The sequence below is a fragment of the Mandrillus leucophaeus genome, unplaced genomic scaffold (assembly GCF_000951045.1).
Source record: "Mandrillus leucophaeus isolate KB7577 unplaced genomic scaffold, Mleu.le_1.0 Scaffold768, whole genome shotgun sequence".
NCBI lineage: Eukaryota > Metazoa > Chordata > Mammalia > Primates > Cercopithecidae > Mandrillus > Mandrillus leucophaeus.
In genome coordinates this window covers 1,139,426-1,154,571 of record NW_012108341.1, presented here as the reverse complement: position 1 = coordinate 1,154,571, position 15,146 = coordinate 1,139,426, and the positions used below count along the sequence as shown (strand labels likewise).

Here is a 15,146-nt window from a genome sequence, read left to right as displayed (position 1 = left end):
GAGATCGTGCCACTGCACTCCAGCCTGGGCAACAGACAGAGACTCCATCTGAAAAAAAAAAAAGAAAAGAAAAGAAAAGAAAAAAAGAAAAGAAAAGAAAAGAAAAAGAACAAAAGACCCTCTGATGATCAGTTGTAGAGTAAAGATGATTTACATCCTAAACCTTCAGAACAGGCAAGCCTTTCTGACTCGTGTCATCTCTCATCAGAATATCTTCTCATATTTCTCAGTGTGGTGGCTCATTAGCCACCCCCTCTCACTTGATGAGATCCTTAGTCAGCTTTGAATCTTATCATTTTCATTTGACTCTACCACTAGGGCAACTGTCCAGTAGCAATGGAAGATCATTTCTACTAGGACCTGTATCTGTTTACTTATTTTTTTTTAACAAGCATTTACTGAGTACTTCTATTGGATAAGTACACTGGTGGTACAAAGATGAATAAGATGAAGTCATAATCCTCAAGGACTTCATCTTCTAGGGGAAATATATATATGAAAAGAATTAATCACAATAGATTTCATGCATAATTTAAGTTAGAGGTTTGGCTGCTGTAACAGAGACAAAAAATAAAGAGGGCTTAAACAACATGGAAATGTATTTTTATCTTATAATAGTCTGGGCTTGAGGAGAATGGGACTGATAGGGAATCTTCATAGTGTCCCTCTGTCATAGTTCTATCCATACAGATGGATGTCATGCTCATCCATCCACAGAGAGCTGACTTCATCTGCATGGTCCAGTATGGCTCCCCACCATTTTGGTAAAAACACATTCCAAGCCAGGCACGGTGGCTCACACCTGTAATCCCAGCACTTTGGGAGGCCAAGGTGGGTGGATCACGAGGTCACAAAATTGAGACCATCCTGGCTAACACAGCGAAACCTCATCCCTACTAAAAATACAAAAAATTAGCCGGGTGTGGTGGCATGTGCCTGTAGGCCCAGCTACTCCGAAGGCTGAGGCAGGAGAATCGGTTGAACCTGGGAGGCAGAGGTTGTAATGAGCAAAGATAGCGCCACTGCACTCCAGCCTGGGCAACAGAGTAAGACTACATCTTAAAAACAAGCAAAGAAATAAACAAACAAAAACACATTCCAGCAAGTAGGGAGGGCAAAGGGGAAAAAGAATGGCACACCCTCCCTGTGAGTGAATAATCCTGAAGTGTTACACGTAACTTCTACTGGCATTCCATTGGCAAGAACTCAACTTCTTCATCACACCTTGAGACAAGAGACCTGTAAAGAGAACTACTAATGCAATAACTAGGTAAGACATGATGAGGGTCTTGCTGGTTAGAATACATATAATCAAAAAGAAAAAAACCTTGCTTGTAATTTCATAAGTTTCAGAACTTGTGATACCTCAAGTTTCAGAAAAGCTCAAGAATGAAGTTTTCCAGAATATGATCTGTGTAAATAAATATGCATGTTTCTAGTTTGTAATAAGATACTTTCTCCAAATATCAACCATATATTGTGACAATGAAAAGCATCCAAACTCACATGCTGCTGAATATTTTATTATGTATAATGTTTTAATTTATTAATATTTATGAATTTCCTTCTCCCAGTGGATTTTCAGAACATTGCCTCTTCCCCACGACACATAAAAACCTGATCTTGCAAGATGACCTTTCAGACTAACTTTTTATTCTTATGCTAATACAATTCATTCTTATTTCTATTGTACATTTAATTCCAGAGTAACATAACGTCTCAAAGTTACTCTGTTTATGCCTACGGAACTCTTTAAAGAATATGATGTGAAATTTCTTTTCTTGTTCTTCAAATTCATACTCTTTTGTTTGCTATTATTAAATTCCAATCACGTACACAAAGATAAGTGTCTCTGAGATGCTTTTTAATGAGAGTTAGAGTGTTTATTTATGTTAATTGAGGCTTTAGAACATATCTGATATAATTTGTGCTTGAGTCGTTTCTATACAATTCTAGTGTATCATTGATTTTATTCCTAATGTACCGTTACTTACAAACTAGGGGTTTAAGTTGGAATTGTTAATAAAAATAGGAATAATCATAGTATATAAAATATTATAGGACTGAAATAGGTTTTCTAACACTGAATGAGTTTATATTTTGTTTTGTTTTGTTTTTTTGAAACAAAGTTTTGTTCTTATCGCCCAGGCTGGAGTGCAATGGCACGATCTGGGCTCACTGCAACCTCCGCCTCCTGGGTTCAGGCAATTCTCCAGCCTCAGCCTCCTGAGAAGCTGGGATTACAGGCGACGGCCAACATGTCCGATTGATTTTTTGTATTTTTAGTAGAGATGGGGTTTCACCATGTTGGTCAGGCTGGTCTTAAACTCCTAAGCTCAGGTGATCTTTCCGCCTCGGCCTACCAAAGTGCTGGGATTACAGGTGTGAGCCACCGCACCTGGGGCAAGTTTACATTTTTAACATTAAGGAAATTAGCAATAACCTCTCAGAAATCAAAGCAATTTGTTCTTTTCACTTCAAATATAAATAACCCCTGACATTTATGGTAGTTTTGGGCCTTTTTCCATCCCCACAAGAGACATAAATAAAATATTCAATTCAGTAAGAATTTACCAGTGTGACAATATATCTCATGTTTTGCAATGTTTTGTTTTCACATGCATCATCCTGTTAGTGCTGCTCTCAATGACCCTCACTAGGTGAGTGTTACACTCCTATTTTATAGATGCAGAAATGGGCTTAGAGAGGCAAGATGACCTGCCCAAGGTCATACAACTAATCAAAAGCATGTGAGGAAATGAAGGCGGGTGTTCTAACTCACAGCCCAGCTCTCTTTCTATATGTGGCATCTGTCACTCACCAAGGCCTAATATTTGCCCAGTTTTCTGCTAGCAGGGAACATAAAGTAAAACATGGCTTCTGCCCTTCGGTTGAGGGATAAAGTATAAGTAGCAGTTAGCAATTTCAAATTGCTTTAAGTCAGTGATCAAATGAATAGACAATGAAGTCAGAGAAAGGAGATAATCTTGTTAGAGTGATGAAGTTGTAGCCCTTAGTAGTACCATACTAAAGTATACTGTGCTTATTTTTCTGATATGATTTCACTGCTTTAGCCTTTTCGGCTTACACAAAATGAAAACAGTTACCAGAACTGCATTTTCCAAAGATGTAAATCTAAGCTGATTATCAGTTCAGATACTGTCTTTGAGAGGGGTTGGAAATGTAAAGAAACAAATGATAGAATGTTTATAAGAAGGATAAATGCTTAAGTTAAAATTTAGAAATCTTAACACCTCTACTTTTGCTTTTGAAAGTGGTCACATGATAACTTTTGCATGGGCAAATTTAGGACTCAAATTATAGGAAGAAACCTTCCTTGGATTAAGAGGAAACATTAAAGAAATACAAGTGAGGATATTTCCATTGCCCCTGGGCAGAATCCATTGTTCCTCAGCTGTATTTCCCAAGCTTTTTGTACTTGTTCAGTTTTAGATATTATGTATTTATTTATGTCAAGCGGCCCCTTGATATCCATGGAGGACTGATTCCAAGATCTCCCTTGGATACCAGTTAATGGCTGCTCAAGTCCCTGATATAAAATGGTACAGCCTTTGTGTATAACCTATGTACATCCTGTTGTAAACTCTAAATCACCTCCAGATTACTTATAATACCAAAAACAATGTAAACGGTATGTAAATAACTGTTTCACTGTATTGTTTAGGGAATAATGACAAGAAAAAAAGTCTGTACATGTTCATTACAGTTGCAATACTTTTCCCAAATATTTTTGATCTGTGGTTGGTTGAATCCGTGGATACAGAACCCACAAAGAGCTGACTGTATCTACTTCTTCCATTAACCTGTTAACTGCCTGAGGACTTCATATTCCCAGATTCCCAGCACTAATATGGTGCCTGACACATAGCAGGAATATAAATATTGGTGAATTTTGTTGAGTTGAATCTGGAACTTGACAGTCCAAACTCTGGTAACTCCTAAGCCCTGGTGAGACCTAATTAGGCCGAATAGTTTTTAGCCACTAGGACTAATGGGAAGTATCTCATTTATAATATATTTTAAATTAAATATTTTATGTTTAAAGTAATTATTTTTTGAATGGCTAGTTTAATGGCAGCTCTTTACTTAGGGCCAAAAGTATAGCACAAATGACTCCCTGGGGGAAAGTTTAGCAGTTGAAATAGAGGACATAGTCCAATCTCTTAGCACCACAAGAATATGTCCATTGTCTTAATGGCATCCCTTGTCCCCATCATATCTCACAACTATGTCACCTTCATCATAAAGGACTACCAAAACATACTACTGCCTGATTTAACATGCATTTATTAATCTCCTATTATGTCTTCAGAAGAATGCTAATTATTAGAGATGCAGACGTGAATAAGAAATATCTGGCCAGTCACAGTGACTCAGTCCCATAATTCCAACACTTAAGGAGGCCGAGGTGGGAGGATTGCTTGAGACCAGGAGTTCAAGACCAGACTGGAAAACATAGCAAGTCCCTGTTTCTACAAAAAATAAAATATCTGGATGTGGTGGTGCACACCTGTAGTCCTAGCTACTCGAGACTGAGGCAGGAGAATTGCTTGAGCTACACAGGAGAATTGCTTGAGCTCCCCAGGAGTCCGAGCCTGCAGTGGGCTATGATTGTGCCACTGCACTCCAGCCTGGTAACAGAGCCAGAGTCTGTCATAAAAAAAAACAAAACATCTATGAAGCACCCTTTATGGGTCAGGCAGCATGGCAGGCACTGGAGACATAGTAACCGATTCCCACTCTCATAAAATGTGTATAGTATTTCACACTCCAGTGAAAAGGAAAGATGCGAATTGTGATAAGTTGCAATAGAATTGAAGCTAGACAAGAAAGTAACTAATTCTGCTTCTCTGTGACAGGGAAAGCTCCATAGAGGAAGCCAAATTTGAACTTGGCCCTGAAACATGGATGGGGTGCCTTAGTCTAACAAGGATCCTGCCTTGTATTTCAGGAAAAAGCATGAAGACATAAAAAGTGTATCTCACTTGTTAGGGGAGCTGTCAGAATGCTCTTGGCTGATAGCTACAGAAAACAAACTCATCATGGCCTAAAAAAGTAAGAAAATGTCTTAACTCAAACAAGAAACCCAGAGGAAGAGTGACAGCAGAATTGGTTAATTTAGGAGCAGAACCCACCATTGGAAACACAGATCCTTCTCATCTTTCTGCTTCGCTGTCCTTGGCGTATTGGCCTTCCCCACAGGCTGGTTCTCCTCCTGGTCATCTAATGGCCAAAGCAGTTCCAGGCACTATGTCTAGACACAACACCGGTCAAATGAAAAAGAAATGCTCTCTTCCTCAGTATGGAAATCTTCCTTAGGAACTTCCTAGTAGACTCCCCTTTAGTCTCATGGGCCCAAATTTCACTGCTGTCCCTAACTACACCAACCTCTGATGTGGGAAATGAGACCAACAGTGGCTCTTGGGCTGGAGCTGGGATTTGCCTCTACCATAGCGTATGGCCATAGGGCAGGGAGGGGGAAGGGAGCCTGTGTAGGCAACAAGCTGAGTCAGCTTTAGGAGCCTTAGATGAATCTGTGTCATTAGTTCCTAGGGAAACTATTGGGCTGCTGGGAGATTAGTTTGAAAGGAAAGCAGAAGGCAGATGTAGCCTTGTGTGCCATGCCAGGGGTTCATACCTTGACCTCTGTGCTATGGGGTGATGTCATTTCTAGAAAAGTTTCAAGTTGCGTGGTTTTAAGGAATTAGTATCATTTTTAACCAGATGCTCAGTCCATCTTGAGGACGTCATCAGAATAAATCATATAGAGATATTTAAGATGACAGGATATATGTCTTGTGTAATACACATACTTGTAAATAACACACATACACACACACACACACACACACACACACACACACACCCCTGCTTAGTTTTTGTTCCCAATTACGACTAGAAAGCTAATTAGGAAATAAAAGACTTTTAACATTTAAAATACCTAAAGCAGTATAGTGTTAATTCTATCATACGGTTATTCTCTCAAAGAATATTTCTGATTATTGAACATAATTTATTAATCACAGACCTCTTTTAACAAAAAGGGAAAATAAATAAGAAACAGGAGCAGAAACATGAAATTATTTTTGCATTTTCAGACTTTTCCATGGCAAAGTCTTTCACGGTTAAGTTAGAAAATAGCCCCACCTTGTGACCAAAAATCAGCTTATTGGTCTTTCAAGCAAAAATGAAGCAAATTTTAAACAATTCTCCAGGAAGAAGAAGGAAGTAGGAAAACAGGAAAAGGCTGTCCCCTTCAGGATGATGTTAGTGTTACATCTCTCATGTTAGAAATTGCTGGTTTACACGCCCTTTGTTTGTGTTGGCATGGTTAACTCTGACTGTTGACTCTAATTCCAAAAGTAGATTTATATTTATCTATCCTGTAGGAAAATTATTTTTTAACTCTCCCATTATTTCTTTTCTACATTTTCTCTATATTCACTCTTGGCTTTTACAACATGCACAAGATGAAATAATCATTTTAAAAGTTTAACCTTATTTTCCCCACATATTATCAATTGTAATTAGATAGCTAATGAAGGCAACATCTCTGGAGGGTGTGTGGGGATTTAGAAGGGCAAATGAAATAGGAAATTTGGTAATCAAAGCAATTTTTAAAAATTTTAATATTTTCAAATCAGCTGTCTTGAATATCATCCCCAAATCTTCATGTACCATTTAATTTAATGGCATAGTCATAGATTACTATTTTAGGTAACCACAACCGATGAGTGTAGCCTCTGAATGCTGAAGAAAGCATAAAGATTGACATTTTTTTGAAGATGATAAAGAACAACCTTACCAAGAAAATAGAGAACTTAGTGTAGCTTTAATACCTGGAAAAATACTGAGGCAAATCACCGATCAGCCAGTTTGTATTTATCCCCAGTAATTTGCAGAATTTGTTGGTTTTTAAAAACCAACATGGCTTTGTAAAGACAAAAGTTCACACGTTTAAGACTAAGATGAACTGAGATTAAGATGGACTAATGTGTTGATTCAGTTCTCTTGAATAATGATAATAATAGCTACTATTATAATTATCTACTTGACATTTTTTGAGGCTTTACTATGAACCTGGCATTGTGCTAAGCACTCTCTATATATCTCATGTAACACTACTGTTATATGGAGTACACATTATATTACATGTGACAACATTTCACAGATGAGAAAATGAAGGCTTAAAGAGTTAAAGTACTGTCCCAAGACCAAGTCGTGGAGTTTGGTTTCAGACTCAGAGCTGGCTTATGACCTCTTAACCACTAGGTTTGCTGGAAGCCAGGACTGGTATTCTGCAGGCTCACATTCTCCAATCCTCTGCACTTTAAGTTGTATCTAGTTGGGTCATGGGTGTTTAGTTCATTCTGTAACAGCTGGATAAAGGGCAATGTCCCACATGACGTAATCCCCAAACTGCTCAACAAAGACATTGTTGTTAATAGAGTCCACTGGGGTCAATTAAAGAATCAAAGTCAAAGGGGAGAAGAGGGTGGTATTTTGACCAGAGAGGAAAAGGGCAAGGATTTAATTTGGGAAGACTGTTTTTTAAAAAATATTTAAACATTTATTGTGCTCAAAAATTAAATAAATCCAAAAAATTAAATAAATCATGTAATTCTCTTTATAGGATGGGCACGGTGGCTCATGCCTGTAATCCCAGCACTTTGAGAGGCGGATGCGGGTGGATCACATGAGGTTGGGAGTTTGAGACCAGCCTGACTAACATGGAGAAACCCTGTCTCTACTAAAAATACAAAATTAGCTGGGCATGGTGGTGCATGCCTGTAATCCCAACTACTTGGGAGGGTGAGGCAGGAGAATCGCTTGAACCCGGGAGGTGGAGGTTGCAGTGAACTGAGATCACACCATTGCACTCCAGCCTGGGCAACAAGAGCAAAACTCCATCTCAAAAACAAACAAACAAACAAACAAACACACCTCTCTTTTAAAGTACAAAATAATTCATCACCTTCCTTTATTATTTGCCCATTATTTAATCTGAATGTTTATAGCTAAGATTTTCTTAAAGTAGGTTACCCATGATTACAGCTGCCTGAGAGACCTGTCTCATGGCATGTATATGTTTTTCATCAAAGGTAGTTAGTTTGGGAATATGTGCGGGATCAAGATTCAGAAAATGTAGACTTGGGTTTTCCATTTATTATGCTAGTAAACTTAGCTTACCTCTCTGAGCCTTACTTTCTCAAGTCCGAAATAGGGATAGTAATACTGGCTTATCAGTACTTCCCGCACAGGATTCTTGTACAGAATCAAATTTGTTTACATATTTGAAAAATATGAAATACTGTATCCATGGAAAGGATGGGTGTAATTATTGAAAAGAAGAAATCCTAGCGTACTTCGGGATCTTTTACTACCATTTGCATCACTGTAAGATAGAGAAAATGAGAGCTGTGTCCATGCATGTTAGAAGTAATTTTTTTCCTTTTTGTATTCATTTTATTTTTATTTATTTTAATTTTACTTTAGATTCAGGAGGTGCATGTGCAGGTTTGTTCCATGGTGCGTTAATCTGTTTTGCATTGCTATAAAGGAATACCTGAGACTGGGTAATTTACAAAGGAAAGAGACTTATTTGGTTCATGGTCCTGCAGGCTGTGCAAGCATGACACTAGCATCTGCTCAGCTTCTGGGTAGGCCCCAGGGAACTTTTACTCATGATGGAAGGTGAAAGGGGAGCAGGCATGTCACATGGTGAGACAGGGAGAAAGAGATACTAGGCTCTTTTAAACATTCATATTTCACAGTAACTAATAAAGTAAGAACTCATTCATTACCATGGGGAGGGCACTAAGCCATTCATGAGAGGTCTGCTCCGGTGATCCAAACACCTTCCACCAGGCCCCACCTCCAACACTGGGGATTACATTTCAACATGAGATTTAGAGGTGACAAGCATCCAAACTATTTCACATGGATATATTGTGTAACGACGTGATTTGGACTTCTGGTGAATGCATCCATCATCCAAATCGTGAACATTGTACCCAATAGGTAATCTTTCAACCCTCACCTTCCTCTCACCCTCCTGCCTTTTGGAGTTGCCAGTGTCTGTTATTTCCATTTGTATGTCCATGTGTACCCCTTTTTTAGTGAGGACATGTGGTATTTGATTTTCTGCTTCTGAGTTATTTCACTTACAACACTCTTCTAAAAGTGAGAATTTAGGCTTTCTGGTAAGTATACCATTAGATGATAATTGTACTCTTTAGCGTCTGGAATCAAAGTTTATTCTGATTTGCTCAGCCAAAGCTCTTTAACTCTGGATCTGGTATGGAAGAAATGGAGCAGTCTATTCTCATCTGGACCAATCCTGGGAAACATCCTCATCTCAATTAATCCATAAGTCACATCACAGGTTTCTTTGTTTTGTTTTGTTTTTCTGTCACCATGATTCTCCATCCAATGGCTCTTGTGGAATAAAGCAATGCACAGAACAGGCACCAAGGTAATATTTATTGAATGCAGGAAGTGGCACTAATAGTCTTTTTTATTTTTTGAGACAGCATCTTTGGCTGGGTGTGGTGGCTCACGCCTGTAATCCCAGCACTTTGGGATGCTGAGGCGGGTGGATCACAAGGTCAGAGGTTAAAGATCAGCCTGGCCAATATAGTGAAACCCTGTCTCTACCAAAAATACAAAAAAAAAAAAAAAAAAAGAGAGAGAGAGAGACAGCATCTCACTCTGTCACACAGACTGGAGTGCAGTAGCACAATCACAGTTTACTGCAGCCTCAACCTCCAGGCTCAAGTGATCCTCCCACCTCAGCCTCCTGAGTAGCTGGGACCACTGGCATGTGCCACTGCACCCAGCTAACTTTTGTAGTTTTTGTGGAGACGGGGTTTTACCATGTTGCCCAGGCAAGTATCAAACTCCTGAGCTCAAGCAATCTTCCAGCCTTGGCCTCCCTAAGTGTTGGGATTATAGGTGTAAGCCACTGCACCTGGTTAGAAGTCTTAAATGACAGAGAGGAGTGAGCTAGATGAAAGAGAAAAGGGATATTTCAAGTAGAGAGCACAACATGTACAAAAACTGGGCAATGTGAATTGTTTAGGGAACTACAAGTGGCCGAGAGTGGCTAGAGGAAATGCAGTGTGATGGAGTGCAGCTTAGCCTTGCCACTGTCAGGACTTTGGAGCCTGCCAGCTTTGGTTTGAATCCTAGTTCCACCTCTCTCAGCCGAGTGTCTTTGGGCTAGTTATATAACCTCTCTGTATCTACCTCATGGGGTTTACAACTATTAAATGAATTATGGTATATTAAATGCTTAAAATATTGCATAATACATAATGACTACTCCTACTATTAATCTTCTTATTGTGAATAGTGAGATAGGCAGGGTACAGGTCCTAGAGGCTCCTACGTTAAAAGGAAGAAAATTAAAACTATATGCCTAAAGCCATGGGGAAGTTTAGTTGGGTTTTGTAAGAAGTAGGGAGAAAGTGTGTGATTTGATTTTTAGAAAGGTCATTCCAGTACCTGGATAGAGGATGGATCAAAGGGAATCAAACTAAAGACAGAAAGGCCAGTGAGGAGGCAACTGTGGTAATACAGATGAAGAGAGTCGGAAGCTTAAATTAAGTAAATGCCAGGTGCAATAAAGAGGAGAGGGAGCATCAGGTGAGAGTGAGCAGGAGAAGTCACAGGCCTGGGTCCCTGAATCTCAGTTGTCAGGCCTGGGAAGTTGGGTGGTGTGGATACCACTCACCAAGAATGGGAACGCCAGGAAAGAAGTGGATTTGGAGAAACATGGGGGAGCTTAGTTCTGTAGTAGATGGTGTCTTTGATTTTGGACATACTGGGTTTGAAGAGAACAGCCAAGTACTGACGCTTGGTAGGTAATGGCTTGGTGCTTCAGGAAGAGATCAGAACCCTTTGATAAGAGCACTGGCCCATTTAGAAATGAAGCTGTCTATACTTATGGACTGAAGAACCACCATTTTTTGTTAGTTGTTTAAGATGTGATCTCTGCCTTAATTATCGATAGTCATATTCAAAAGATTCACTAAATCCCATCTGGAAAATGGAGACATTTTTGAAATTCTTTTGGCAATTCAGCAGCATTATCATTGATTATTCAGTAGTGACTGAAACAAAGACACTGCCAAAATTAGACATACACTCATTGCTTTGGCTATGTTTTGAGAATTTTGTCAACTGATTGTCTTTGCAATGTCCTTCCTTTGGATATATAATAAAAATAATAAATATACAGTCATTATTTGAATGTGTGCATATAGTTGCAAAATTAGCATGTGTTTATATGGATAATGTGTTTCTAGTTTTACACTGTTTCGTCACTCAAAAATTTTATTATGACTGCAACTTTCCCCCATAGGTATCTCTGATGAATATATAACACCTATGTTTAGTTTTTATAAAAGTATTGGGGAACTGAAAATGACTCAAGAGGAGTATGCTCTGCTTACAGCAATTGTTATCCTCTCTCCAGGTAATTTCAATGTTACATTTTAATTTTTATGCCATTTTTTTCAGTATACTAGTAATAACATTTATTGAAAAAAATCTGGAAGACACAGAAATATAAAGAAAAAGTAAAGTGGCCTATAATTCTACCATCCAAATAGAACCATTATTAACCTTTCAATACACTTCTTCTCAGTCTTTTTTAAAAAATCACACTTACTCATTTAATAAATGTATATTGAACACCTACTATGTACTAACCATGGTGCTAAACCCTGGGGATGCAACAAGACACAGCTCCCATGCAACTTGCATTCTGGTAGGATGAGAAAGATAATAAATGAAGAAACAATAATATTTTTTCAGACGGTGGTAAATGCTACAAAAAATGTAATGAGAATACAAAGAAAGAGAGTGGCACAAAAATGATGTTGTAATTTGTGGTCACGGGAGGCTTTTCTAAGTGGGTGGCATTGGAGCAGGGATCTAAATGAAATTACATACTTTTTATTTTTTCTGAGTTTATATTTCTTCAAAAGTCATTTCCCAAGTCATTAAAAATTTACATTGGTAAAGTTGTAATATGTGCTATGTATTCCATGGTATGCATATACAATCATTTACCTAATCTTTACCATGTGTTTGTATATTCAGGATATTTCCAGTTTTTTTGTTGTTGAAAATGTTTTTTTCAACAGTTTTTTTTGTTGTTGTTGAAATGAATACCTCTTTCCATATTTTTTTTCTATATTTTTGGGTTACTTTAATAATTTGGGAGTTGAATGATGCCATGTTCATGATTTGCAAAGCATAAAACAACACTAGCCTTAGACCATTTTTATACATTATACTGAGGCAGAAGCTAGTTGTTATTTTGCTTTACCATAAAAATTATGACTTGTGACTAAAAGCAGAACCTACTAAAGTTATGCATGGATATGTCCTATGACCCAGTCATTTCACTTCTGAGAATATACTCACCAGAAAGGATGCTGATGTCCACCCTACAGGTTATCTTTAGGGGTTTTGATTGGAAGGGGAATTAGGGAGGCTTCTGGGAAGCATTACGTGTGTTGTATCTTGATCTCATTATAATTACGTGTGTGTGCGCATAAAAATTCATCAGGTTGAACACTTAATTTTTACATTTTGTGTACAACATTTAACTTACACTTTGAAATAGTTAACGTTGCTATAATTATGCTGAATTAATGCTTTTCCACTTTTAAATTTTGTCATTTTATTTTTAACTTCAAAACAGACAGACAATACATAAAGGATAGAGAGGCAGTAGAGAAGCTTCAGGAGCCACTTCTTGATGTGCTACAAAAGTTGTGTAAGATTCACCAACCTGAAAACCCTCAACACTTTGCCTGTCTCCTGGGTCGCCTGACTGAATTACGGACATTCAATCATCACCATGCTGAGATGCTGATGTCATGGAGAGTAAACGATCACAAGTTTACCCCTCTTCTCTGTGAAATCTGGGACGTGCAGTGATGGGGATCACAGGGGAGGGGTCTAGCTCCTTTTTCTCTCTTATGATATTAATCTGAAGTATAACTTTCCTTTATTTCACTTGTACCCAGTTTCACTCAAGAAATCTTGATATTTATGTTGTAATTACATGTATAACTTCCACAACTGTAAATATTGGGCTAGATAGAACGACTACATTGTGTTTTAAAAGGCTCCAGGGAATCCTGCATTTGATTTGGCAAGCCCTGTTTGCCCAATCAAATTGATAGTTACTTCAATTCTATCTGTTGAACTAGGGAAAATCTCATTTTGCTCTTCATCTTACCATATTGCTTATATTTTATTAAAGAGTTGTATTCAATTTTGGCAATAAAGCAAACATAATGGCAACAGGCTTTTCTTTGGGAACAAAATTTGATAAATATACAAACTCATTTCTTTAAATGTTGAAAGACATCCTATTGAATCTGAGGGGGTAATTTACAGAAAGATACTGTCTCTCATTACGTCAATGGAACTTTTGTCATCCCTGGAAAAGTCCTGGTGAATTTGTAATAGCCCTCTGATCATTTCCTTTTCTTTGAAGTTCAAAGAGAATAGCAAACAGAAAAGTTAACAATTTTCACATAAAATATTCCCTCAAGCAATCCTTTCTCCCATAGTTAGTCTTGAGGCAGGATTCACAAATTCAGAGTATGCAGCTAACTGCAGTGATGGGACCTTCCCTTTCCTCTCTTAAAAGTGCTCCACTGGCTTCCTTGTATCCAATCATCTTTCTGTTTTGTTTTACTTTTGAAAACATTCCTACAGCTGGGTGCACAGCTGCTGTATACTTCCCCCAAAGCAGGAATTACTTCATTTCCTTCTTTCATTGTTACACTGTTGCATTCTTCTCCCCATTATCCTTTGGTGAATACAATAAAACACCTTCTATAAGTAATGGGCTTATATCTCCCTTTCTCCTAAAATTAGCCAAAGTGGAACATGATTAGCAAGCAGTTTTTTTTATATCAAAATACTAGGACAACCCTGGAATTCTAAAAATAACCAGTCAGTGGAAAACTCTGTTGAGGCTAGCATCAATTGGATTCTGATACAACGAAAATGTCTTGAGTTCCCAGTAAGTACAAGATTCATTTGCTAAACTCCATGGAGGATACCGAAATGATTAAGACCCAGTAACAAGAGCTGAGCCCAATGGCTCACACCTGTAATCCCAGCACTTTGGGAGCCTGAGGCTGGAGGATTGCTTGAGCCCAGGAGTTTGAGACCAGCATGGGCAACATAGGGGAAACCCTGTCTCTACAAAAAATAGAATAAAATCAGCCAGGGGCTGTGGCTTGCACCTGTGCTGGTCCCAGCAACTTGGGAGACTGAAGCAAGAGGATTGCTTGAGCCCCAGAGTTGGAGGCTGCATTGAGTCATGATCGCACCATTGCACTCCAGCCTGGGCAACAGAGCGACACCCTGTCTTCAAAAAAAGAAAAAGAACAAAACCCAGTAACTGCCCGGAGGGAGTTACAAAGGCTGCAGCGGAACTTGCCGTAGGCTTACCCTGGAACTTGGGAAAGTTTCATAGAGGAGATGGTACTTCTGCTGGACTTAAAGGGATAGCCCTGAATCAGTGGGTCCAGGTAGGAGGGAAGGGGTTCAAGGTGAAAGGGGTAGCAGGAGCAAAAGGAGAAAGGTGGTGGGTTGTACAGATGTTAAAAGACCATACGTAATCTGGGGAGGGAGGGAGGATGCACAGTCTCTTTCTAAATTTCAGTTTCACCATTGTGAAATGCAGAGATCAGCACTTATTGCATCAGGGAATTTGGCTTATTAATGAAGAGTAAGTGAGAAGTAGCAGGCCCACCAGGGAGAGGGTTGGTGAGGAAAGGACATTGAAGAAAGAAGTAAATTTCTGAATGCCTGAAAAGGTAGATCTAGTTTGAGGGAGCTGAGTACAGTTTGGTGTCTCTGGATCTCATGCCACCTGTGCAGACAGCAGTGAGAAATGAGGCCGGAACTGGTGGGGCACTGGAGACAGAGCAAGAAGCTTAATCCTATAGGTCTGGATTTATTCAAGTGGTTAAGACCTTGTAACAGCAAACAATAATGCTCATCACATGGAAAACTAATTGTGATGCTATAAGAAATACATACTGTTTTTGTTCCTGGTTTGTGACACAGCTTCTAAGAGCCTTGGG

General features: G+C 38.7%; 1 protein-coding gene across 5 annotated transcripts in view; it reads left to right on the top strand.

Moving 5' to 3' along the window:
* Window positions 1-13,348, top strand: part of NR1H4 (nuclear receptor subfamily 1, group H, member 4) — a 94,111-nt gene extending 80,763 nt beyond the window's left edge. For all 5 annotated transcript variants that reach the window (XM_011966641.1, XM_011966640.1, XM_011966639.1 and 2 more), the window contains 2 exons: window positions 11,387-11,500; window positions 12,737-13,348. In XM_011966641.1, coding sequence (XP_011822031.1) covers window positions 11,387-11,500; window positions 12,737-12,975 — 353 coding nt within the window. In that variant the 3' untranslated portion in view covers window positions 12,976-13,348. The remainder of the gene's footprint in view (window positions 1-11,386; window positions 11,501-12,736) is intronic.
* Window positions 13,349-15,146: the final 1,798 nt, after the last annotated feature.